The following is a 27,576-nucleotide window of genomic DNA, read 5'->3' on the forward strand; positions in this document are numbered from 1 at the left end:
CTTACCCTTCCATCATGAGTGAAAATTTCATTTACTTAATTAAAAGCTTCCCAAGTTTCTAACACTACAGGGGTTCTTTTCACAGTGTCTCTCTTTTGGAATGCAGTTTAAGCACATCAGGGAACAGCATGAGCAGGTTGCTCCCTAAGGGAAGTTGAGCTGGCAGCTAAGGGGTGGCTGCAGTGCACACTGGGCAAGGACCTCACCGACAGAACACAGTCCCAGAGTGCTGGAGACAGGCAAGCAGCGCAGCATGGCAACAGCAACAGGTCCCATCAATAGTCCAGTGATCATCAGGCAAGACAGGATCCAAGGTCCATCAAAGGATGCACTACAGTACTTCAGGATCAGCAGCAGGCACACCTAAGACACAGCTTAGAAAAGGACTGAATGGCCCACACTGACCTTAAATGGATTCCCTGGTCAAAGGTGTGGGGAGACGTCAGGTGAGGCTGATCAGAGCAATTACTGAGAGAGTTTATAACTGCACTCATGCAGATTTTTTGTGGTATGTTTTTTTAAGCTGGTGTATTTTTTTTACCATTAGCAATACGAGACTACACATGTAGAGAAAGGAGGAGAACATTTATACATGCTTTCCATTCTTTAGATTCCTTGTGATTCTGGAACAGCTTTTAGATATAAATCACTTTTCACTGTTTGAAGATACCTAGGATCCTTTTTTTTCTTCCTGTAACGTCTGGTGAGTCATTTATGAACTTGACTTCCTTTTTGATACACGCTGCCCCAAATGCCCATGAGCTTTTGATGTCCCTTGCTAAGTGATAAATTGCCTTATAACTATTACCAGAATGTGATAGAATCAATTTGCCTGATTTCTCTTGCTTTTGTGTCCATGGATGTTTTTAGGAAGCTCACTTAACTAGAACTAAGTCTATATTAAAGAGACTCTATACTCCAGTAAGTACCTAGGACATCTGTTAAAACCAAACTTTTATTTAATAAATAATGTTTTTCTCAATTATTTTATAATATGTCTTTTCAAGTATCTTGTGCTGTAGTTAACATATATGTATAAATATGTGTGTAGGTATATATGTATATAATTAATGTACAAGTACAGTGACATTCTCACGCATAAGTGGTCTGTCATGAAAACTTGCATTTAATGATAAAGACAAAACAATTTTAAGAACCAAGAGTCTACCCTAATCACAACACACTATGAGACAGGAAGGAAAAAAAGGGGTATAGAAGTACAAAAAGATGACAACTGTTGTCTATGTGTACACAAAATTAAATGAATTAATAATCCTCAAAAATAATGATAAGATTTTTTTTTTATTTGGAAGTAGATATTTGCTTTATGTATAAATTGGAAACATGGATTATTTTCACATCCTCTGATGCACAGGAGTGAAACCTTCTATATTGCCTAGAACTTTAAACATATTCAGGTACTATCTGACAAAGTGAGCACAGTTCAGAGTTGAGCCCTTCAGTGTGGATATCGGCCATAGTCAACAACCAAATCTAGTCCTAGAAGGTTTTAGCAAAAGAGAATTGACGGTCTTGCTGCACAGAGTGACAGTTTTCCCGGACAGCAATGACTAAAAGTAGAGGGGATATTGTCTACATCAAAATCAGCACTGGTTAGAAATAGGTGTACTCTGGTGGAACCTTTGTAACTACAGTCAGAACCAGGAAGGTAATCAGTGCAGGCTCTAGAGGCCATTCATTAAATGCTTTCTGAGGCTGGAACAGATAGGCCGTGCACTTCTAGAAGCTTTTGCACTGCACAGAAAAATACTCTATTCTATTGTGGTTAGTTATTATAGAAACTTACATAATTAGTAGTCCTGTATCAAGTGTAGTGTGACTTGCTGTACAGATTATTAGAAAGACACAAAACCCACTGGAAATAATGTTTTTGACATAATCATAGTCTTGCTCAATGTGGGTTGAAATTACAGATTTTTCTGGAACTGGTCCCTCTACAGGAAATTGACAGACTGGTAACCTCTTTAAAAAAAGTGGGCAACAGTGGGAACCACTTCATAAGTTCTTAAAGGGCTAACAGACACAAGTAAGAAAATTCAGTCCTACAATACAGGAAATATGTCTCTGAGTATACTGCTTCAAAATTGGAAAATATTTTCACTCATTGCCTCATCTGTTTCATTTCTAACTTCATTGGCTTTAAAAAAAGTATTCAGCCTTGTGAATTGTTCTGTGATGGAATTTGTATACAAATATTTATTTTATTATACTGATTTATATTCAGTGAGTGGGATCTCTTATTTTACAAAATTAAACTATAACATTATGGTGATTCTTAATGTAGTATCTCTAAAGAAACAATTCCTTTTAATCTTCATAGAATACATACATAATGCCCATAGGAATAATTCATAAAAATAAATCACATTGACACATTCCATGATGTCTTGTAAGGCCCTGCAGGGTGGCAGTGGCAGCAGCCAGTTTTATTTAGCATGTGTCTATTCCCCCAAAAGCTTTCTGTCCTAGTTTTAATCTGGCTTTACATCATGCTAAACAAATTGTTTTGATTTTTTTTTTCCTACAGTTAAGAGACTACCTGATCTTTCATTTGTAAACTTCTTAAAGGCTGACTGTAGGTTTGAGTCATCATCATTCTGTCCTCTGTGAGAAAGTTCTATGTACCTATGGCAGTTTTTCATGCACAATTTCCCTGCTTATGTGAGAGCTTGAAAGAAATGTTAAATGAACTAATATGAAGAATCATAGGATCACAAGATCATGGGATAATTCATGTTGGAAGGGACCTCATAAGGTCTATGAATCCAATGATATATGGGGATGACCAGCTATTCTAGGTACAGCAGAACTAAGTCAGACCAAGAAGGTGGCACTGAGCAGGTCACAAGACTAGTATCATGAATATCATAATATAAAGGTAACAGTTCTGGTATTCTCTTGTGTCATGGCAGTTAAGAATTGCTTACATACCAAAGTATCACTGTTTATCATTAACTGGTAGTCTGAAAAGCAATCCCACAGGAATCTTTTCTTGTCTCAAGAAAGCTCTTATAGGCTTCTTAAAACTGTTTTCTTATCAATCAAAATAAAGCCTCTCCTATGGAAAATAAAATCTGAAGACTTCTTTTTTCAAAGTTAGGCTTTAGCTATTCTATGGCCTTCTTCCCAGACTTGCATCTATACTAGATACTATAGCTCTGGACCTCTTAACCCTCTACTGTCCTGTTTGGGTATTGTGTATCCTATAATGGAGAGGTGAAAAATATGCTCTGAAAATGTGAAATGCAAATAAGTAATAACTCATAGTAAACATCTATAATGTTTTATTTTATTTATAAACTACAAATGCCCAAATAGCCATAAAATTTACTGTGAAGAAATTTTCCTGCTTGTTTGGAGTTGTCCAAGAAATGGCCTTGTCTCACAGAGTAAAGGAGTAAAACATTTTTACTTTTAGATATACATATCTCATGCTATTTCACCATTCCAGTTTAACCACCATAAATGCAAGACACAAATACACAGCTGCAGCATAAAATCAAAAATACCCAACAAGTAGGTCTCACTTAACTGATATTCTATTAGTTCCTCTTTTGTTATTTGAATTAAGGAGAGTTTAAAGGCTATATTGATATTAAGTTGAAACATGTGTTTTACACTGTTTTTATGTTATCAGGTAGAAGGTGTAACCACAGAAACTGTTTCCTATTGAAATTAATACATATTTTAAAACATGATCAGAGAAAGAGAAATTGGGTGAGTGGAATTTTACATAGAAAGTTAAATTTATGGTCTCTGCATACAAAATATTTAGAATATCCTTGCTTTCACAGGTAGTAGAATCTTAAGATGTTTAGGTGTTGTACAGCTGTTAGGAAATGCAGGTCATATGTATATATTCTAGTAATACTTCTACAGGCAGTAATTTTAAAGTATATTTCTCATAAAGTTTGAGAAGATACTTAAAGATGTTGTAGGACAGTGTCTCTTTAAATCTTTATGTATGAAATAGCAATAATGAGGTTTTCTTAGATGAACATTGTTAGCTTTTTTTAAATGAAGGTAGTATATCCCTAGTGGTAACTTTTATAAATTACCTAAGGTTTTTTTCTGTGTACATCTATCCTATAATCCAAAATTAAAATGGTCATATAGGCATGCAGAATATTACCCGCTTCTAGTTTTAAATATTAAATTACATAAAACCTTTTTTTACTATGTGTTTCATTTGAAGATCTTACAGATTAGTTCTTCTTGGCATCCCTTTAAGAGAGGTTTTTGTCTACTCTTTTTTTTACAGGTGAGGCAACTGAGATGAAGAAAATTCAACTGACCTATATAAAGTTACTTGATTATTGGCAGAGTCGAAAGCCCAGAGAGAAAATCATAGTTCCACTGAAGAGAAACTGAAAACTTTGAGATGGTTCAGGAGGGCAAGATTCTGCTACGAGTCTTCTATTTGCACTGCTAAAATATTTTCCTTAACATTTAAAATCAGAACAGGAATTGTAATATTTAAAGCTATGAAATGGAAGGCAGTATTCAAACTTATTTATGCAAACAGTAGCCTTTCAAAAAAACTTAAACTGAGTCTGACACTGAAAAAAATTTGCAAACTGGACCATAATTCTTGCCTGCCAGAGATAAAAGTATGGTCTGAACTTCAGCTTGGGCTCAGCAATGCCTCAATTTTCAGTTCTGAGCCAGGACCCCAATGGCAATGCAGCTGCCCAGGTCTCTAGTAGTAATCACTATCAACAATGAATGTAAACTTTGGAATCGTCTTGAGCTATACAACTAACCTGAATTTTTTGTGTGGTTTGAAAAAGAGGGGATTAATACAAAACGATGTTAGAAAGAAAAATCTCTCGACTTTGAAATAACAATTTTTCTTACGGAACTTAATGAAAAATTTCCACATGTAATATGAATTATTTTGACAGGCTGTGACGTTTGTGCTGGAAATGTTACTGAAGGGACTCTAGATGGGCTATACTTTGGTCCTCCTTTGAAGCCAACAGCTTCATATCCATTGACTTCAATCAGAACAATATTATGGCAAGTACATTTCATAACTGCTTTTATTCTGTCTTTTCTTTATGGAAGATATGTTTATGCACTTGCATTACCAGTTCATCTGTTTGTCTGTCCTGGCAATAACTTTTAACTGTATTTAACAGAGGTTACTTGACTCAAAGATACTAAATCCCTATAAGTTTCATGAAAACAAGAATCTGGGTAGAAGACCCCAAGTCCTACTAAGGCAAATGCAGAGAGAGACTGACCTTTAACCATTCTGCCTGGTCTGCCCAACAGCCAAGAGGCAACAGCTTGTATATAGGAGCAAACTAACTGTGAAACCCTGGGCTAATCACAGTATGTTCCATATTGTAAAACCTTAATTTTACAACTAGAGATAAGGGGATGTAAGGAAGGTAAAATGACTAAAATCTCAGATTTTACCAGGAATCAAACTTGGCCCTTAGACCTTTCAATGGCAATATATTTATCCTGTATTTGATGGAGAACAAATGCAAATCTTCCCCCTCAAGACTTAGATCTCCTTTACTGACTTTCAAATAGTTGCCCTCATGGAATATGTTTGCCCCATTGACAGTATTAAAAAGTTTCATTACTTGCTGACTCTTTTTTTCATGATCTCTACATGTACAGCTGCTGAGTAGTTAAAATAGTTCAATGTGATCCAACAAAATTCATAAAGGATAAGCCCTCAATAGCCATTAAGAACAATAATCAAATGCAACTTCTTGCTTGAGAAATTCTTGATTTTCTTACTGGCAGAAGGGGGAATATGCCAGAATCAGGATGACTCTGCTCATGCTCATGCCTGGTTCTTCTGAGTGTCCCGTACTGGCTAATGATTGTTCTTTCTCATTACTGCGGAGACAATGCAATACCAGGAACAGACACAGGGCCAAAACCCATCTCCACTCTCCAGAATCCCACTGAATAGTCACTACATTGAGAACATATGAGACATTAAACTGAAAAGAATAGATACTATACTGGGTTGTTATGTTGGAGATAGGCTACTGGGCTAGGTGGACCTTTGCTCTGAGCAGCATGGCCTTTCTTATGTTCTCTGCTCTTACAAGCTGTTGAAACTTGATTAAAGGTCATCTTTCAGTCAGAAACCTCTGTGTGACACGTGCCAGCTCTCTAGGACCTGCAGCTAGGGTAGGATTATCTGTGATTTATGACAGCTCGGGAAGTTATAACTAGTGCTGTTAGTGCACAGAAGAACTGAAAGCATGAATAAGCTGTTTAGAAAGTAAACCCCTCCCCCCAAAAGAAAGGTAAAACTAAAACCTAAAAACTTCACTTTCTTTGAGGTGTACTTTTGCTCTAGACCTGAGACCTGTATGGAACTACCTACCGCGTGGTATAACCTGCATAATTTTCTATGTTAGTTTCTAGTCCAAGTGCAGGCTCATAAAATTTCTGTTAGGCACATTCTTGAATAGGATGCTGTACTATTCTGTAGCATCTGGAAACTATGTAGTTGCAATAAGTATCTGCATGTGACAATGTCAAAACCATGTGAATGCATAAGATGCCTCATCTACATATGATAAAAGAGGGAGTTGGATGAGATAAATGCAAACTAGTTCATCAAAAGCATGGGTACCATTGCTGAAGTCATCTGGCCTTGAATATCTGCATGTCTGTCATGGAAATATTTCATGGTCAAAATAGCAATATGCTGTACACAGTAATCCTATCACATTATTTTTCATAAAACTTTTTTTCCCCACTCTGAGATGGACAACCAGGATTTTCTGGATCTTGGATAATCAACTATCTTCAATAATTGAGTCAACTCCCCCTGATTTTACTATGTTAAGAGCCACATAAGAGCAAATTATGAACGGTAAGATACATTTTGTGGAGCTCAATCCTAAATGATTCGTGTGAAAAGAACATTATGTGTAGTCAGTCAATACTTCTATGAACAGAGCACTTGCAAGACTGTTCCTCATTTCTACAAATATTTATATTAATTAGAATGAAACTATAAATACATATGACAAGGAGTCTACCCACAATTGTATTCCCAAATGAAAATCAATCTAATGTGCTCTGCAGATATTGTTGGACAAAATAATCATGGTAATATATGAGGAGGGAAATAGTTGAATATCCACAATTGTCTTCATATGAGAGTCCACTTAAGATGAGGTTGCAGTACTCTTCAAAATAGAACTTAAACTTTAAGATTTTTTTTTTCCTAAAACCTTAAAAAAACCCCAAACAAATGACAGAGAACAGTACTAACCCCAATGTATTGTCACTCCACTGATTTAAGGAATGAAACTTTCAGTGTAATTTAAAATGTAGTTTTGTATGTGCTTGGTATAAAGAGTTTCTACTAATCTTCAAAGCTGTGATTTTGCTCTGTAAATTTGGTCTTCTCTGTCATCCCTTAGTTCCCCAGAATGCATCATCTGACAGTCCATTAGTTGTGTGAGGGACAGAACCTGTTCCCTTCAGTGCCAAGGAGGGGATTGGTGTTTGGTGGGAATCTTGCGCATGAGAGGCCCATCTGGGACTGGCTGATGAATGGCTGTAGTCAAACTTCAGTTACATTCTTTCAAGCAGTTCTAGAATGGAAAACATTATCTGTGGGCTATATGGCTCTTGATTACATTAAAGCAATTATTTTCTGGCTCCTGTGAAACTTTGGAGATGGGGAAATGTTCAAAAAGGTCTGTGTAAAACAGATTGCTGGTTCCAGCTCCCAGTGGCAGGCAGAATACCAGAAATTGTTCTGCCCAAAGGGAGGCTGCCTGAAGTTACCTTCCCCTGGCTTTTGCATCCTGTGTCTGGGTTCTTTGATTGCTGGCAAGGATTGACCTCAACTAGTCTTTTCTTCAGTAGGTGCACCAACATAGTCATCTTTTTTTCTGCTTTAATCCCCCTTTCCATTAAATGTGTGTGAACGTGATCGCCTCATTTTCTGTGGTTGAAATTCGCAAATAAGTTTATGATTTATTCAGGAAATGCATCCATCCGTGTGAACACAGTGTAGTTGTCTGCAAGTGATTTCCCTAGGAAACCAAGCTAAAAATGGCGATACTCATGCTTTATCCTCTGTGCCATTTAACTCCATTGTGACTGACTAGCCAATGTCTTTCAGCGTGAGACACCTTTTTGGTGAAAGATGCTTTGGCCCAATTGCTTTTGGCAGTAATACTTATTCTAGGGATATTTCAAAACTGCTCACAGCGAACTGCATGATGCAATCGATCGTAAAAATTTGTTGTGAAGGGCATATAATTTACATAGGAAACTTAAAACTTTGTATTAATTTCCTCACTGAAAATAACTCCCTTTTGTAATCTCACTGATGTGATTCTTTGTTGTAATCTGTGTCTTCTGAGTTTATGAATGAGTTTTCTTAAAATGAAGGACTTCAGAGCGGTGCGGCAGCAGAGCACCTGCCCTCTTTTTGCCAGCAACCTCTGTCCCTCCAGTAGCTGAGCCATGCTGTGCTCTGCAGCCTGGCCGTGTGGCTGCACCAGCTCTCTCCAGTACCACTTCATTGCGGTGGTGTTACTCGCTTCCTAGAAAGAACAGGTATTGCCATGCTGAGGGCTCCAGAACAGAAAGGTTGAGATACATCAGCAAGAGGAACTTTTTTTCCCCAGGGATGTCAACCTGCTTTGGATTTAATGACTGCTTTACTTAGGAATATGTTCAGGTGCTTATTTAAATTAAGCTTTGTATCATCCTATTTTTTGTTTGTGGGTTGTTTTTTTTTAAAGTTACCTTTGAAGACAGTATAATTTGGGATTAATTTTATTAAGCTAGTGTAAATCTCCTGTGACTACTTATTTCTCCTTAACTAGGAAGGTACTGTAAAAGCAAGAAAACATCATGTTGCTTTTAGCTTAAATTTGTTAGCTGTTTTTAGTTAATTTAAAAAAGGTCGGCCTTAACAACATAAGCACCCAAACCACCTCCTGCGCGAACTGGAAGTCGCTTTTCGGTTTGAACTGTTGAGCTTCGTTTCTTGAGCTACAAGCAGGAGGATCAAAGTTTCCCAGAGCACACATGGCCCACGAGCTGTGCCGCGCTCCGCTCGTATGGAGACCTTATGCTCCTGCTTAATTCCTGGCGGGGAGCGGGCAGCCGGGAGGCGGCGGCAGGACGGCAGCAGGGACCGCGGGGAATTAAAGAGTTTTCCCCGCTGCAGGGACGAGCCGTTTCGCGCGCTGGCGCCCGGGCAGCCCCGCAGCGCGAACCCGGTCGGAGGGGACGGGACGGGACGCGACGCTGCTCGGCGCCCCCGCAAGGGCCCTCGGCGCGCCGCGGGACGGGACAAGGCGGCGCGCCACGGCCGCTCCCGGGCCTCGGCGGGACGGGACGGGACGGGACGGGGCCGGGCTCCCCCGGCTTTCGTAACCGGGCCCGGGGAGGGGTCAGCCGCGCCGCCCCGGCAGCCCGAGGCGAGGAACGGCCGCGGCCCCTCCCGCCCGCTGGGCGGCGGGTCGCGCCACCCCCTCCGCCGCCGCTCCCCTCCCCCCTCCCGTCACAGCCGGACGGCGGAAGGATAAATAGTCCTCCCCGCATTGTTCGGCCCCGCGCAACTTTCGGCCGGGCGCTGCGGTGCGGAGCGGGGGCCGCCTCCTCGCCGACCCCGCTGACGGGCGGCTGTGCCCCCTCAGCTGGGCCGGGCGGGTGCGGCCAGCTCCGGTCCCTCCGCGGCCGGCCGAGCCCGGGGAAGCGAGACTCGGCGCGTCCGGGGCAGTGCTGGGGCGGGCTGGGCTCCAGAGCCGCGGCGCCGGGGCGGCTCCGCCCGAGGGACCGGCCGGCGGGGTGGAAGCAACTTCCCGCTCCTCCCGGCGGCCCTCGCCCCGCCGCCCGCACTGATGTGCCCGGCGGGCGCCGGCCCCGACAGCCCGCCGGGCGGCGTTGGCGTTGCCGCCGCCGGGGTCCGGCCGCGGTGAGGGGCCGGCGGGAGGCCCCGCTGTGGGGACCGGAGAGGCCGCCTCCCATGGGGCCCTCCCGCCGCGATTTCTCTTTTTAGTCGTCCCCCCCCCGCCAAGTCAACTTTCCGCTTTTGTAAGAATTCCTCCTGTGATAGATCGTCCCTTACGGCGAGCTAAAGCTTTTGCCCATTTCCTGCTTAGCCAGAAGTACTTGTCGGCGAGCGCTTTGCCAGTAGCTGTCAGTGCCCCCACCGAAACAAACAGGTTTTGACTTCGCAGCAGTCGACCTGCACGCTCCCTCTGGTCCCCTCGTAAGTAATCCTGTTTGGGGAGAGGTTTCACCACTGTAGTCTCCTGCAAACGTTCTAAATCTTTCCTACTGTAGAATATGTTACATAATGTATATGTTATATAATTTTAATTACTGCGAGGTAAATATAGGAGGCAGCAAGTGAGGCAGCAAATTCAGTTATCTGTAAGATGGGCTGTACTGATAACAGTAAGCGCTGCGCAATTGTGAGGCTTGGTCATAGGAATATAGCTGTAAGCTCATTTGTAGGATGCTTTTCCAGAGCCTGCTTCGGAAGGAAGAGCTGTAGGAAGAACACGGTGCCTCCCCAAGAGCTTAATCCAAAAGTTCCATGCATGACAACAAAAACATCTTTTAATTAATTTTCATTGGCTTGAGTCAGATTCCAAGTGACCCCAGAAACAAGTCAGTAAATCCCTGCTAGTTGCAGGAAACAAGGTGGTGGTCTCCCTACTGCTGACTCCAAAATAAGCATTGCTCTCCGTACTGGGAAGTCTACTGGAAGGAGCAGTGGAAAGGATTCGGTGGTTTAGGTGAGGGTGGGAATTTGTTACAAAAAAACCCAGCAACTGGAGCAGGAAAGGAGGTTTGCTGACTTCTCCAGGTCTATGGATTTGCTGAGCGATAGCATTTATCATGGATAAATTGCTGGCTGTGGATGCAGGCTGAGCAGGTACGTGTTGATTTAAAGGAGCCATTCCAGTGAAAACTCCACCCTGGGTCAAATGCTCTGTTGAGGAGCACCCTAGGAGCTCGTACAGTTTGGGTGGTGGTAGTGAATTAACTCAGTGTGTGTAAACTTAAGAATAAATAAACCAAAAGGAGACATGCAAGCTTAATGATTTTATTCACACAGGCGTGATACATTAAATAGTAATATGGAATACATTTTCTCACATCCCTGAATGCACAACAGCTGTCTGCTGTATCAAATATTTTTCCTTTAAGGAGTGGGTGGAAAGCAATTCATGAAGGCTGTGGAAGCACTGTATGCGTGTGATTATTTTCAGGGGGTTGTGCTCAAGTGATTTGGTTTTTATATTCCTCTTAATTTTTGTATGTCCTGCATGTAATTCTTCATTTTCATGGTCCTGTTGAAGCATGCAGAAGAATGTTGCCATCGCCATCTGGCAGCTAGCAATTCCCTGATTGCACTGGTTGGTAGCTGACCATATTGATGTTGGTAGATGAGCTGTCAGGGCTGTTACCATAAAGATTTACAGTTGTGTCGTATGCTCTGTCAGAGTCTGGAGTTCACTGATGTGCATGGGTTTACCTGTCTCTTATTTGCACTACTCCGTGAAAGACCTAAGACTTCTCTAAGGAAAGGCTATTTATCCACAAGACTAAAAAATTCATTTATCTTGATAGAAAATTCACTGATGATAATATGGCTGGAAAAGCATCTTCAGGAATTCAGCCCTGATTGCTGGAGTCCTTGCTCACAAAATCACTAGCAAAAATATTGATGTTTATGATTGCTCCTCTATTTCTGTGCTGTCCATTTGATCTGTTGCTCCCTAGGTAGTTAAGACCTTTTATTTTTAAAGAAGTGAAAGAAAAAAGGGTGTTAACAGTTGCAGACGACTTCAGGCAGGCACTTCAGCCTTCTGTGTAATGTACGAGGAAGGTACCTTTGTATCACTGCAAAGCTGGAAGTTTTTCATTTTTGTATCATTTGTGTGGTATGGTTACTGCATTTGCACATGTGTAAGGAAAGAACTGTAACTAGGGATTGAAACAGGAATGAAACTGGAAGTATTTTATTTGTTACAAATGGAAAACTTTTGTAATTGTCCAAACCAGGTTTAAGATACCTATTTCTTCAAATGTTTTTAAATATTTATGAAGTCTTACTTGGACGTATTTTCTCATAAAGACCTCTAAATAGCTGAAAGCAGAGAGTTTGTTTTGGATTTTTGTCGTTGGTGGTTTGTTTTGTTTTGTTTTTTAATGTTGACCACATTGCTTTCTGTTTCATTTTCTGTGTATGAGTATGGTGGAATAAGCATATGCAATGCTTTTTTTTTTTTTTTTTTTGTACTCCTATATTTGCAGTGAACGGGAAGAATTTATAGGGAGTGGCAGAGATGAAAGGGTACTAAGTAGCAGCTTGAGAAAGGGGTTGGAGATTCTGAGAAGGGGTGAAAGACAATACTGCATGGACATAGAATATTGTGCCTCAATCTTTTGAGTGTACATGTTAATTGTGATGAGTGTTACATGAAGAGGAGCTAAAAACTGAATAGGTTAAAGATTCCAAATCTCACCAGTGTGGCAGATGATGTTCAGTACCCAGGAAACATTAGGTTAAATCTCTTTTTAGAATTTTATTGTAATACAGGATGTGATAGTTACTGATCTTTCACAACTGTTTTAGTCAAGCTACCTGCATGAGTTTCTTCTGAATTTTCTGAATTGGCCAACTTATTACAATTTTGGGTCCCCAGAGCAATCTCCTGTAGGTCAGACTCACAGTATATTTTGGGCCAAAGCATACTTTTCTCTGAGAGGCCTTGGGTACTTGCTAAGTTGTCTGGCATAATTTCTGGAAACTTCATGTATGTTCTGGTCATTTTTCTACAGGTGCCTGGAAATGAAGTTTTTTGAAGAGGACAGTCATCCCATAGAGATGTAATGCAGAAGAATGGCTGCTATGGATGTGACTTTTGGTAATGAGCGTGTTTACTGCCAGCACCTGCATGGGAGACAGTGACATGTCATTGTGGACCAAATGGAATATCTTACAATATTTTGTGTATCTTTGAATGCTGTGTCATGGATTATGTTGGATATATCATCTTTCACTCAAGGTTTCTAGCTGCAAATAAAAGCCTACAAATGTGAACCTTAAAACCTGAGGTCAGAGGGCAAATAAGAAGTACTGTGTTTGAAATTAAGTTTTAATTTTAATACAGTTACACATCAGTACAAATAATTTTTGGCATCATTGCTTCTACCTTCTTTAGATTTAGCCAGTTGTCTAATCAATGCTTATCAGTGTTGCAGCTGTACTAACCGGTACTGAGTACCAGTACTGGTTGAAAAGTAACGCTTCAAGAGAAACAACAATATTTTCACACTATGCAAATAGGGGATCTTCCTTGTAACTAGAATATGTTAAAAGGCATTCCTCATGAAATGTACAGTGATCTCTGTCACTGGGTGCTTTCCTCTAAAATGAAGTGTTATTTATACATCAAAGGGGAAAAGTACACTTTTATGTCCCTCAGGGGCACGGAGAATGGAAGTCATTGGGTTGGTATTTTAATACAAATTGCTTCCTGCATTTCTAAGTGGCAAATATATGAATATTCATAGACTCACACGGCCAGATGATCATCCAGCACACAGCCTATACAGGAGGAAAATGGAGGAGAATGTTTTAAGGCTCCAGAATCTCCAGTTTGTCTTTGCCTGAGGGTGGTAAGTTTGTGGATCACCCTCCACTTCCTCCGGAAGGCGTCACAGTTGGGATCTGGAGGTGGGAAGAGTTGAGTTGGAAGGGACGGAAGGCGTCACAGTTGGGATCTGGAGGTGGGAAGAGTTGAGTTGGAAGGGACGGGCACGGGGCTGGAGAGCCCTCTGGACAGCCTGCTGCTTTCTGAACCTGGGGGACTGCCAAGCAGCGGCCCGTGAGGGATGAACGCTCCTCTCTTGAGAGCGTGCCTCTCCTGACTGCGCTATCTCCCTGGAGCGTTTTAGGTTCTCCAGGATTTTAAGTATCCTTTTTCACTGCCCTTGTGTTCTGTACATCCCCTCGCTCCAAAAGAATAATATGCCAGTAGCTGCAGAGATGACTAGTGCTCACTTTCAGAGGGAAGGGTCGGTAGCCAGGGTCAGAAGAGAGCAGGCCAAGACGCAGGTGGTGGCAAGTAGGTGCCACCTGGGGGCTCTGCAGGCTTGAGAGACGTGTGTGCAACCGAGCGTCGGGTGTGCACCGGGATCACTCTCCTCGGCGCTGGGAAAAGCCATGCACTTCGGTTAGGCCGTTACGCTGCTGTATCCGAGCGGCGTACAAACATGAAATAAACTCCCCGGCAGGACAGACTGGTGGTGCTGCCTTCTGAGGAGGAGATGGAGCACAAAAGAGGGATTCGTCTGTAGCAGTGGCAGGACCCGAATGAGGGCTGGGGTTCTTCACGCGCTGGGTCCCATTCCTGTGTGGAAACCGTTGGGCCGATTCACCTTTGGCATCGCCCGTTTCAGAGAACTGCAGAGTTGGTCTGAACGTGTGGTCTCGCATTCTTGCGCGAACACACGTATTTGTATGCTTTGACGTGTTACCGTTTTAACTATGTATTTAAGAGGAAGCTGCTGACGAATGTTTATAGCTCGGTGTAAGTCATACGCAGTTTTATTTTGCCAAGTGAGATGGCTATATTAAAAGTGTTTAGGCATATTTTAGGGCATGTGGATGCCGGGTGAGCGTGCTAGCGTATTTGGGGCGTTTGGGGCACGTGCATTGCGGTCGGCGCTACCTGCCGAGGTCTGTGCTGGCCGTTTGGGCGAGCTGGGGAGCGGCGGCGAGGGGTCTGTTCCCGTGCGGTGCGTGGTTTTGGGGGTGCCCGTTGCGGGCCGGCGGGTCCCGCTTCTCCCCGCGCCGCCGACACCCGCCCGCCGGGGCTCCTGCGCGGCGGTGCGGGCGGAACCCGGGCCCAGGCAAGGCCGCGACACCCCTCCTCCCACCCCCGCTGCTGCGGCGTCCCGGCGCTGCGCTGGGGGGCGAGGCGGGTGCCGGGTCGGCTCCAGGGGATGCCGGTGGGGCGGCCGCCAGCGCGGCGGCGGCGCCTCCCGCCCGCCTCCGGCCGGTAGCGGCGCGGCGCGTCAAGGGTTAAGGCCGCGGCGGCGCTCGGCGCGGAGGGATACGGAGCCGGAGCCGTGAACGTGGTGCTGAGGCTCTGTAAGCAAAAAAAATGTCTGCCTGAGGGAAACCCACAAGTTCCTTCTAGTGGGGGGGGGGGGGAGCGCTCGGCTCGTCGCCTCCCACCCAGCCCGCGGCCCGCCCGCCGCCGCCGGACCGGCCCTGGTCCCCGGAGCGTACGGGGGGCAGCAGGTAAGTGTGGGCGGCGAGCGGCCGGGAGAAGTTGGGAGAGAGCGGTGGGGGGAGGGAAGCGGCGGCCGGGCGGTCGCAGGGGCAGAGGCGGCGGCGGGGGGCACGGAGCCGCGGCCGGGCGGGAGCGGGGCTGCCCGGGGGCCGCCGCGGGGGAGGCCGCGGCGGCGGAGGAGGAGGCGCTGCTGGGGAGCCCGAGGGGCGAGCAGCCGGGGCCGGCTGCCCGGGTGGCGGAGCGGGCGTGCGGCGCGCCGGGGGTCTTCGGCGGCGGCGGGGCGGGCCGCGGGCCCCGGGCGGGCTGCGGCGCCCGGCCCCGGGCAGGAGCGAGTCCCCGCAGGCGGCGTTCGAGGGGGGCGCGTTGCCCGCCGCGCGGCTCCCAGCGCTTCATAAAGGGTCGCGGCGGCCGCAGCCCGGCCCCGGCGCGCCGGGCGCCTCACGAAACTTGGAGGGGAGCGGGGCTGCGGCAGCGCCCCCGCCGCTCCCCCACGGTGCCCGCCGGGCACAAGGGAAGGCGCGGACCCCGCCGCCCCTCCTTCCCCCCCACCCCTCCCCCCCACCCCAACCCGCGCCGCGCGCGCGCACGGCCCCCCGCCGCACGCGCATTCCAACCCCCCCCCCTTCCTCCCTCCCCGCCCGCCCGGTGGCGGCGCGCGCGCCCGGCCCCGCGCCGCGTGTGCGCGTGCGGTGCGCGGGGGCGGCTCCCGCCCCGCCGCGGTCCCGAGCGCGGAGCGGCGGTCGCGGCCCGCTGGGTGGGTGGGTGAGGAGAGCCGCTACCGCCGGGGAAGGCGGTCGGCGATAATGCCGGGGCAGAGATGGCTCTGCTGAGGCGCATCCAGCCCCGCTTGTCAGCCCCATTGTTGCAGAGACAGTGAGTCACTTAATCTCTCGCTAATTCCCCGGACTTCGCTGGGCCGCGGCTGTTTATTTGCTTTCGCTTTGCCTGGGGCGGGGAGGGGGGGACGGACGGACCTAATTCCTGGCGGCGGCCCCGCTGCGGCGCGCCTGTGCCTTGCGCGAGGTGGGGGAGAAGCGGGTTGAGGGAGAAAAGGGAGCCCGAGGAAACTTGAGGCGAGTTGGTTAGTTTGGGGAAGCTGCTGCTGCCGCCGCCGATTCTGTCGGTCCGCCCGGTGAGGCAAGGCGAGCCTCCCCGGGGATTCCCCCACCCCCGCCTCGGGGGGTGCAGAGGTACCTGCGGGGGTACCGGAGGCCCTGCTGCTTCGCGAGGGGCCGGCTTCCCAGGGCCGGGGGTCGGCTCCAGTCCCGCGGTGAAGTACTACTGCCTGTGCCTCTCTCCCTGTGCCCTAGAAGGTGATCGGAGGAGCGGAGGAAGATGAATTCCCAGCAGCAGAGGATGGCCGCAATAGGGACTGACAAGGAACTGAGCGACTTGCTGGACTTCAGTGCGGTAGGACATTCTCCGAGGTCTTCTCGTGACTTCGGCGTGGTAAAGCGAGCCGAGGAGTAGGGGCAGCAGTGTGCAGGGCTCTCGGCTGGGTCCGTCTCAGCCAAGTTGGACACCTGAACTTTGATGTAATGTCTAGACTTCCAGATTTAATACTGGGTCAATTGGTTTAACTGGTTAAAATCAGGCTGACCCAGTGGTGGCATAATCTAATAATTAACGTTTGTTAAGCTGGCATGTGGCACTGGTACTTTGGCTTTTCTTTTGGTTCGTTAAAAAAAAAAAAAACCAAACAAAAAACACCAAAAAACCCCCCCAAACCCCAACCCCCAAAACTAATGCTCGTAAATATCAGAGGTTAGTCATTGATAGTTTTGGCTTAGAAAATTATAGGTATTTTCTGTGTGATATTTTTAACAGATTTCAAAAAGGTGCTTAGTGTGTAAACATAGAAGACTACTGCCTCTCAAAGCTGTTTTTATCCAGTGACTTTAAACTCACAGATCAGTAAGAAATATACTTTGAGTAGCAAAATTTAAGATAAATAACTATTTTAAATTGTCATAGTAGTACTAGGTCTCCTTTTAACTTTATTTTTTTTAAGTTGGTTGTGTTTATGTAGAAAAGAGATTTTGGTGGTATTAATTGCAAGGAGTACTTCAGCTTATTGGTTTTATGGATCTAAATGTGCATCTTGCATTCTGTTTATTTTCTGGCAGAAAAATGAATCAAATAATTGCTTCCTATTACAGTTGTTTTTTTTTTTTAATTTTACATCAGTTATGTAGCACGGAGTTTCAAAGCCAATTTAAACACATCTTTTTTTTTCTTGTTTTGTAGATGTTTTCCCCACCTGTTAATAGTGGGAAAACCAGACCAACTACGCTAGGAAGCAGCCAGTTCAGTGGATCAGGTAGGATGCATCCGAGATACATAAAGTTCATGTAACCAGGTCTTGATGTTTTAGCTTAGTCTTCATGTGGTCGAAGTATGGTAATCTTTCATTTGTACACATTCTCATAAGACGTTCAGGTTAACTAGACATGTGCTGTTTTGATCTGACTTTGTAACACATTTTGTTAACTTTAACCACAGTTTTCATCTATATGCCTTAGAATACTTGGCCCAGTACAGTAAAATGTTAAAGTGTCTCTAATCATACTGGCATACAAGTTGTCTGTTTATCTGTTGTGTTAAAAATGAATGGCTGCTTTGTTTTTGTTTGTTTCATAAAATGAAACATACCTGTTCAATTGACATACTTCCTAGCCCTTGTATGGAAGGGTAAAACATGTCAAATGCCAAATAATGAAATACTCCTGACTCAAGGATATATTTTAAAATGCAGTTCTTAAGGAAAATGTAAGGCTAATACAATTATATGGTACTGTGTAGTTCTCTAAGTCTTGACAAATAGAATTCTTTCATGTTGAACCTTTATCAGGGTATCTGGAAAACAAGTAACTGTATTTACCGGTTGCATGTATTTTGTGGCTTCAGTGCCTTCATTGAGGTCCACCTAATGGCCGTTCTCAGAGTCTTTTAAGATAAGCTGATAATGGCAAAGTGCAATTTTTTTAAGATACTTTGTATCATTCTTGTGAAGGGTATATTTATTACTACTTATGAAAGAGAAACTAAAGTAACTTTTTGATAATGTGTTTTGTTCTTTTTTTATGTATGCTTATTTTCTCTGAATACAGTGAAGTGGTATTTTTGCTTTTATGAATACAGCAAAGTGATGTTTGTGTTAAGGTTAATGAAAATAAACTTTTAGACTACCAGTAGAGGAGTGAAGTAGTTGCTTGAAGTTGTGCAGTAACAGTGCCTGTTTGCCCCTTACATTGTCAGAGCTGTTACTTTAAAAGTTCAAATGAGACCTTGCATTTTAGTGACAATTTAGAATTTTGTTCTTAAAAGCATCTTAAAACTTCTGAATTGTGTAATTTTGCAAACTCTTCAGAGACTACTTCCCATATTTCATTTAATGAAAATATGTAGCAAATGTTGTAATTGTAGTATACTTGAAGAAGCATTTTACATTTTCTCTTCTAAGATATAGGTGGTTTTATCTTGCTCTTTGAAAGTATGTCAAGTTTAAATTATTTGCAATAGTAAGACAGCAGATCTGTATATGATATAGTTAATATTTTTTCTTTTTTTTCAGATACAAATATTCAAGACAGTTATTTTTCAAAAGCTTGTTTTAAAAGATATTCAGGGAGCTAAAACTTATTGTGGGGAGCACAACCTGAGCATCTTGTCCCCTTGTCCCCTGGCTTTTCCTGAACAAGTAGAATAACTTTCTGTTGAGTAATAAAGCTTTCATTTTCAGTTCAGCTCTTAAATCAGTCTTAGGTAATGTGGCTTGACCTATTTGTAGGTAGTGTTTCCCCTTCTTTCCTTGGATGGCTGAGAAAAAGAGAGAATGCCAGAATACTTAGCTTTTGGGGAGAAACAGTGTTATTGACTCCTTGAATTTCTTCACCAATGTGATGTGTCATCACATAGATACCAATCATGAACAATACACTGCAGCTGTCACGCTACAACTAAATTCCCCTTGGAAGAGATAATGGTATATAGTTGTGGGTTTTAATTAAAAACATTTCTTGTTGTAGAGTTTTACTGGTCAGTGGGATTATATGCCCTAATTCTTGTAATGTTATGACCTAAGCCTTGAGCTAGGGGGATTACTCTGCAGGAGTGAGAGGTGACAAACTTTTATATTAGTTGTGTTCTGAGTCAGTGATAAGTCTTGTAGAAAGCCTGTGTTAAGATCATTGATGAACTGTAGGCATTTAACTTCTAGCACTCTGATTTAATTGTGATCTTGCTTTAATTTCAAGTGTTCTGTAACTTCTAGGACAAGCAATGTTTGAAAACTTTTTCACTGCTAGAGGCCACTTTTTAAAGAGAAACGTGAAAGGAGGAGGTATTTATTCCTTTGAGCTACCTAGTACCAAAAAGCACAGTATGCACAGATTCCTAAAAAGTACTTTTAAAATGTTTTCCTCGAATACGGAATGATGCTACCTCTTGCAGAGACTTTCTGTGATTCTGATGGCAGTTACAGAAGTGAAGCTTGCTTCAGTATCTTTCCCATTAAACTCAGTTGTTTTATTTTTCTGATGTCTTTACAAGCATACTAAAAGCAAGTGTTTTCTTAGTTGGAATAAGAATGTGTTTATTGTTTGTTATTATAGAACTCCCTTTTTCTCATTTAAATTTAAACAAATCTGAGAACATATTCTCTGCCAACCCCCCTCTCCCCCCAACCTATCAGTGATTTGAGATGCAGCCTGATGGCCCCCATTAAGTAGGTGAAAATCAGCTGCTTGTCTGCATGGCTCTTAAGAGTGTGTATTTCTGGGAAATCTGATATAGAAGGAAGGGATGCTCATGATGCGTTTTCCTTACTGCCCCCCAGGCCCCTAGTTTAAAATGATAAATTAGTTGCTGTTCAGGGATGGTGAAGTTCTGTTTGTTTTTCAGGTGTGGCTTTGTGAAGTGTTGGAAATACTAGGGTGTATGTTATTAATTCTGATGTAACAAGCTTGATCTGGTATAATTCTGCAATACTTCCGTTGATTATGCTGTAAAAATATACATGTAATTGGATTGCATAAATAAAACAGCTAATATGATATCTATAATTTGTAAGAAAATACTGTCATGGATTAACATATGAACATTGTATTTTGATTAAAAGATAACTAAAGTCTGGTGTTGGGGCAGGCTTGCTTTCTACAGGTAAATCAGTTATGAATGAAAGCTGCAGATGAAATAAGTGAACTAATCTGATATAGTATCTTGTGACAGTAGGTTGTGTAAGCTGCTGATGAAGTCAAATAACTTGGTCAGACTACTGGTGGAAATAAGCATATTGGAAAAGTAACCTGATATGTAAGTCAGTGAGTTAGGCCACAAAATATTCCTTGTCATACCTGTTGTAATTATCTCTTGTTTAAAACAGAATTTCCCATTCTTTTCTCCTGCAAAACCAACTTGTGAAGATAAAGCCATTTCTGTCTTAGAAATCGTAGAAGGAGAAGGCAAAGGTCAGAGATGTGCTCTGTTGGCCTTTTTAATCAGGCTTTTTTGCAGATTTTATTTAAAAATTAAAATTTTCTGTGTTGTTACTATGGTTAATAGCAGTGTTTATGATTTACAATGAAATTTTGCTTTTTTTTTTTGCTTTTATCAAAACCACAAAATGTATGCCAATACAAACCTGGATGGTGACTGATTTTGCCCAATGCTTTTTACTTATTACAGTAACTCCATTAAAATCCAGTCGCAGTATTGAGATGCCTGCCATAGGCAATAATAATGCAATTTTCCTATGGTTCCCAGTAGTTTTGATCTCAATTTCAATATTTCCTGCAAATGAAATTTTTTAGTCTCAGGTGTGGTACCCTAAAATACACCACCCCCCCTTTTTTTTTTCTCTTCTAAAGAACTTCTTAGATGTTAAAGAAGAATATATCTGAGACAATATTTTCCTATGTGGCCTGCTATCTTCAGTTTTTGTAGCCTCCTCATTGTACCAATAGCATTATTTTTGCATGTGGCTGTGCACATGCATATGCAAGGTATAAGTCAAAAAAGCTGAATACAGACAATGTGGATGTCTAACAGAAAACAAAGTGGTAAGAGTTTAAAGTAAGAGGTACAGTTCAAGAGCTAAGTCATCAAAATATGACACTTGTCTTGCTTGTAAGAAGTTCATGAAAAATGAGTACACACATTTGTGCATGGACAGCTTTGGGCACAAATCTTCTGTGTACCCAGACATTCCTCGTACTAGACCTATATGCAAAAAACCTTTGAATGTATCTGTTTAGATATCTGTATCAGTTCGGTCCCCTTTTATGCAAATTCAAGAGGTTGCCCTTTCCACTGTTCTCTACTAATGTACTGAGTTTGTAAGGAATGGATTGGGATAGGCCACTAATTAGTGGCTTGATGCAAAGACCATTTAAGTTGATAGCCTGCCATTAACCTGAGTGTCCCTAAATTAGGGCCATGTGTCTTGAGACTGGACACAATGGCAATTCTTTAGCAGGTCTATTAAGTTACCAAACAGTGTTTCCAAAATTAGCAAAACCTGACTTGATTACTGTTTGTCAGTCCAGTAAACTCTTATTTCCTTTTTAGTTTTGCATCAGCAGTTCCTTGTAAAACAAACAGACAAGCAAACAAAAAACCCAAACAAAAAAGCTTGAGAGAGTTACCTGGGTTGGCAGTGTTTTAAATACTGTGTTCATTAATGTACAGCAAGTGTTAAAGAGAAAAGGCACTCAGCCTTGGAGAAGACTGCAGAAAGATGAAACTTTATGCAAATAGTGCTCCTCCTAACCTTCCAAAATACATCATTTTTTTCTTCTTTTTATCAGAACTGTGATTCCGAAGAAGAATCAGTTCTCTGATATTATTCAATGTGTTTTTCTGCTGCAGTCTCCCATTGAGGTGTAGGAAATTTCTAGTGCTCTCCTAATCCCTGAATTAAGGAGTTGATGAGAGGTCTGGTGTAGTCACATAGTCTGGTCCTACAATGTGTTAGGTCATGACAGACTCCTAAAAAAAAGAAAAGTGGAAGGCATGTATTTCAGAATTCAGTCTGTATTTCTGGTTTTGTCATCCAAAATATGTTATGATCCTGTGTGTTTTTGTTTGCTGTTCAAAAGAAGGTGAGTTTATTGTGTGTTAAATGCCAGAAATCTAGAGTGGTCTGTTAAAATAAACATTAGGTCATGCAGCTATGTGGCTTTTTTATTATTTTTGGTATTTAGGTTGTCCTCTAGCTCCATTAAAAGTGAACCAGCAGACCTGGTAACCTGGTATTTCATCTTGGGTCTGAGAGATCCTAAATTCTGTTGTCTTCTGAAAAGCCTGGGAAAAGTTGTAGAAGCCTTGTGCTTGAAAGCAGAAAGGTACCTGTAGCTTCTTTGCCCTCTAGTTTTTTTAGGGGAGACCCATGGATTACCCTTCAAATGGGCCAAACACAAGTGAGCTGAAGATTTCAGTCTGGATCCCTCACCTATTGCATTTAGAAACCTAAAAGGGTGATACAGTGCTAGTAAATATGTGACTCTGCAGCTTGCCTTTTGGCAGCCTCTGTCTCACTATTGCTGCCTCTTTTTCTCCTCCCCTTCCCTTGCCTTTGGAAAGATAATTTATCAGACACTCCATGAACAGTCTTGAAAAGTACAGCATATAAAAGGGCTAAGTAACTGCTTCCATATTCGTGTTTAAGAAAGAGAAGGGGAAAAAAAAAGTTGGACAAATGGAGGGAACTGATCACCCAACTTTAAAGCAGACAGTCTCTCACAAGGTGTTTGTGGTCATGCAGATACTGAGTTTTTTTGTGACTTAAAAAAAAGGGGAGGGGTGGAGGGAAAAAGGAGAACTTACTGGAACAGCTAGGTGTTCCGAATCTAGCTTGGTGAGTAGATAAGTAGATGTTTGTCCATCATTTATTGCCATTGGCTATGGTTTTGAAATGGCTGTTATCACTTAAGGTGATGGTATGAACCTCATGTCAATTGGTCAGAAATTCCTTGCTGTTTTCCAAACAGCTAATTTTAGAATTTTTAGTAGCATTTGGGCTGTCTTCTGTTTAGAGATAAATTTGACACTGTTAATAAGGGAAACTGTAACTTTTGCTGTATTGGCATGTAGAAAGCATTCTTACAAAAAGCTAATCTCTTATTTCCAGCAATTAGTTTTCCCTGGGTGAGAGCAGTGATGTGATCGCTGTCTTTACAAGCACAGCATCTATCCTCCAATCCCTATATAAATGTTACTGTGTCACAATGCAAGTAAGATCTTTGCCATGTTATTTTCGGGTGGCTTCAAAATGTCTGGGGTTGCAGTAGTGCCTTGTCCTTTCATGATGGGGTACCTCCCACCATCACCCTCCACACCAGCTAGTAGTAGCTCTTTGATCTGCCAAATTTTTCTGACCTATTGTAAATGATAAAGAGTATCCAGGTGCTTTGAAGAGTGGTCTTAATGGCATGTGGGAAGGAATATGATTTGAAATTGCCTGTTGCTGTATTTTTTGATGTACCCAAAGAGCAGCGTTGATATAAATGTAAACACGAGGACTAAGGGTTTGGGTGAAGTGGAGGAAGAATCCTGAAAAGAGTCTGAGGAGAAATTGCGTGTTATCTAAAGAATACCTTTTCTTTAGAGAGAAGTATAAATGAGATTCTTGTGTATTTACGTGTCCTTTAATGGCAGCTGAACTTGTACTCACTCCCTTAACGACTATAGAACTTTTATTATGTCTGTAGCTTTTGCTAAGGTTTGGGGGTTTTTTTGGTTTTATTTGTTTGTGGTCTTTTTTTGGTCTTTGGCAAGGGAATTTTATGTTAAAAGCTTGTCATTCATACATACATGCCAAAGTTCCCCTTCCCCCCACTTCCTTCCAGCTGTCACACAAACAGGACTTAACCCCTTAGTCATTTTGTTATCAAGTTGGTATGACAGTTGTTTGTCTCAGATAATTCTATTTTATCCATAGTTGAGCCTATAGATACAGTTATGATTTTCTGTTTATCTACTATATACTGTACTATAAACTTGGTAAACTGTATTTTCTTTAAGATACAGTGTAATTTTTCATGGTTGAAAACTGTGTGTATTTATTTATAAACAGAAGGATGTTTAAGGCACTAATAAAATACCATATCACTTAGTAAGATTGGGTTTTGTGGAGACTAGTTTTAAAACTGAAAGATGTGCTTAAACTTTAGGAGTTTGCTAGACCTCTTGAGCTGACTTCTCTTGACTGCGGAGATGCAGGGGTGTTTTTTGGTACTCCAGTGTTGAAGGATTATGTTTTTGGGGAATAGCGTTGAGCATTTTTAGAAGCTTTATAAAATTTCTTAAATTACCTATAGAGCCAGATGTGATCTATGTGATATAATAAATAAGTCTTCTATGTTAAATTTCCTTCAAAATAAATATTAGTTTATCATATTTGAAAGCTCAGTTTCAATAAATGACTTCATTGAATGAAGTATGTTCTCTAAAAAGCTTTTTTTAGAGGCATTGTCTAATTTAATGTGTTAGCAGTTCTTCAGAAGTATATAGCAAAACTTGAACAGTTTTATGCGTTCTGTGAGGAAGTCACTAAATTTAAATAGTTAATAAAGAAATAAGAAAAGGCACTATTTTCTGCATGTAAGTTAATTGATGGAGATTGTTGTTGAATACTCATAACTAGTTTTAAATTGTGTATATACTTTAATCGCTTTTTTGGTCATTAAGCATTGTAAGAAATGAGGGAAAAGTATTATTTCAGTGCATAAGTACAATTCTAAGGACAGAAAATGTATTTTTAATATCTTTTTTTTCTGTCTTAAGTAGGGTTGGCTACTCCTTCAATTTGTTGTTTTTTTAATTAATGTGAATGTCTAGAAGTCCCCAGTTCTATTGTATAGCTCAACCTGATGATTTGGAAGTACTTGTGGACTTTTAAAATATTACAATCCATTATTTACTAGTTGTTGTAGGGACAAGTTTTTTTTCTTCTATTATGAGTCTAAGATGAGATAATGATTTTTTTTTTAATGTCTTGAATGAATGCCTTGTCTTTTTTTCATTTGTAAAACAAAGCTGTGTTTGTAAACACAACATTCAAAAACATAAAGGACATACTTTTTTGGTGAAGATGTTAACGGAATACCAAGAATGATCAGAAAGAGCAGCTTTTGTTATATTTAATAATATCTCACTGTCTTCAGAGGATAATCAGGCTAAAATGTACCCAATCAATCTTCAGGACTTTGTTAGATTATTCTTGTATGCTAGGGATGTGTTTTTTTGGTTTTTTTTGTTTTTTTTTTAATTTTTTGGAAAGAAGGAGCTGGAATTGCTTTAAATGAAATAAACTTCGTGTTTTTACCAATGTAACGCAGAAAAATATTGATCACATCAAAATAATTGTTGCTGGTGTTTTAAAGAAGGACTTGGAATGGAGGGTGGAAGAGGAAGAGACTGGATAAAAAGGGCTTACTTTACAGCCCTGTTAGTAGGGTAGTATTCTCTAGGAATGCTAGTAAAACCTTAGCATAAAGCTAAGTAAGGTTTGTCTTGGCCAGGGAAGTTGTATGCTTCCATATTAGTGCTATGGAAAAATTAAAAACCTGCTCATGCTATAGAATCACATTTAAAACAGAAGGAAAAAAATTGTACATTTCTTCTATTACACACAATTTGTCTTTATTGGTAAGTGGAAAATAGGTGGATATTTTTTACATCCAGCTGACAGTTTTGAATTAATTTTTTTTTTCTGAAGTAAATCTTGTTTACTGCTGTGGACCTGATTTCTTGCTCCTGATCTTCTACAGAGATTGCTTATATTGTTTTTTTGTAAGCATATGAGATATTAGTTATGCTTTTCAAGTCTGTTTTTTTTGGTACTGCAGACTGTTTTCTTTCTGTACCACTTGTAGCTGCAGAAATGGTGGTAATCTCCATGTCTCTATCAGGTTGTTAGTTACGTGGAATTCTAGTAATAAGTTGAACCACTTGCTTTCGCTGTTCTACTTTCCTTTGCATGAACAAAACTGCAGGAAACATTTTGTTTGTGCCTCGTCTCTGGAAGAGCTCTTTGCTGCTGATGAAGATGAAGCAGTGGTAACATGGACAAACTTCAGTTAGACTGGGCTGGAGTTTTATATGGAAGTGTATTCTGAGCCTTGATTTGTGAAAATTACGTTGTAGATGGTGTATTTTTTCCCCTTTTTAGATGTAAAGATGAATAGGCAGAACTAATTTTTAGAAAAACATACCTAGTAAAACAAAATCCAAATTTGGTCATTTCTAGTTGTGTACATTTTGCGGGTATAATACCAACTAATATCAGACCATGAATGTGCATGTTCTGTGTGTTAAATTAAATTGAGTTTAAACCAAAGTTTACCCTTGATTCAATGTAAGCAAGAACTTGGTCTGTAGCATTACCTGGTGTCTGTATTGATTCTGTTTAGAGTATGACCAAAATATATTGCTAATTTTAATATGTATATCATAGTCTTTGGAGAGTGAATTGTTATACGGTCCTTCTGTTGTCTTCCATGTTCAGGTTTTACATACAAAATCTTTAGTGTATTGAGTGGTTCCAAGTCTTACCTAAAATAAAACCTGAATGCACATTGGTGGTACTATCTGCATTTTTAACATCTGTCTAAAAGTCCACAATAAACCGTTTTTTCACTTGAATGAGGAAATAAGAAGGGAACCAGACAGAAGTTTTAGCAAAACATAAAACTTACTGAGTGTGATTCATACCTATTAGTATATAATGTGTGAGAAAAACATAAAGAGTTTAATTTAAAATAACATTGCTTTGCAAACTTGGTTTCTCTAGTTCTGTTGGAAAACATGTTTAAAGCCTAAAAGATGTAGATAAATCCATGATAAAGTCATTGAATTTTGCATTTTGCATGCTGCAGGGATGTCTTGCAACCAAATATCTCTTGAATTTTCTACTGTGTTGCATTAGTGTTAGTAGGATGCTGTGGAGAGAAATATGCTTCTGAAAATCTTAAAGTATTTTTAGTCTTGTGTAGGAGAATGGAATTCACTGTTTATATTTTTATTTTTTGTTTATTTGAATGCAAGATACTATTGTCTTGGGTGTTATCCCAAGAGCTATTGTGGCCACTCTGTGAAATGATTAAACCAGACAGCTTTGCTTGTAGGACAAACATTTTTTTATATTGTGATGTTTCGATGATTTTCAATGCGACACCTATCCCATTACAGTTTCTTTATGCAGCAACTTCATGAGTCATAATCCTTGCAAAAGAACACAGCTTAAAATAATCACTGATTGTTTCTTTGCAATTCTGTTCACTGC

At 41.6% G+C, this 27,576-nt stretch overlaps 1 protein-coding gene and 1 long non-coding RNA gene across 9 annotated transcripts in view; both read left to right on the forward strand.

Moving 5' to 3' along the window:
* Positions 1–10,252: 10,252 nt before the first annotated feature.
* LOC142039116 (uncharacterized) lies at positions 10,253–14,671 on the forward strand. 2 transcript variants are annotated; one of them, XR_012652817.1, is made up of 3 exons: positions 10,253–10,918; positions 12,832–13,729; positions 13,783–14,671. It is a non-coding gene; the product is annotated as an uncharacterized LOC142039116 (long non-coding RNA). The 2 variants fall into 2 exon arrangements; XR_012652818.1 differs by having other exon boundaries at positions 12,832–13,671; positions 14,290–14,661.
* Positions 14,672–15,146: 475 nt separating this feature from the next.
* TCF12 (transcription factor 12) overlaps positions 15,147–27,576 on the forward strand; it is a 174,947-nt gene continuing 162,517 nt past the window's right edge. For 5 of the 7 annotated variants that reach the window (XM_075045360.1, XM_075045359.1, XM_075045361.1 and 2 more), the window contains exons 1-2: positions 16,604–16,703; positions 17,541–17,613. In XM_075045360.1, coding sequence (XP_074901461.1) covers positions 16,629–16,703; positions 17,541–17,613 — 148 coding nt within the window. In that variant the 5' untranslated portion in view covers positions 16,604–16,628. Of the gene's footprint in view, positions 15,302–16,007; positions 16,167–16,603; positions 16,704–17,540; positions 17,614–27,576 lie in introns of those variants that run through there. The other 2 variants (XM_075045357.1, XM_075045358.1) reach the window with 2 other exon arrangements.

This window comes from Buteo buteo, chromosome 13, assembly GCF_964188355.1.
Source record: "Buteo buteo chromosome 13, bButBut1.hap1.1, whole genome shotgun sequence".
In the NCBI taxonomy this organism is placed as follows: domain Eukaryota; kingdom Metazoa; phylum Chordata; class Aves; order Accipitriformes; family Accipitridae; genus Buteo; species Buteo buteo.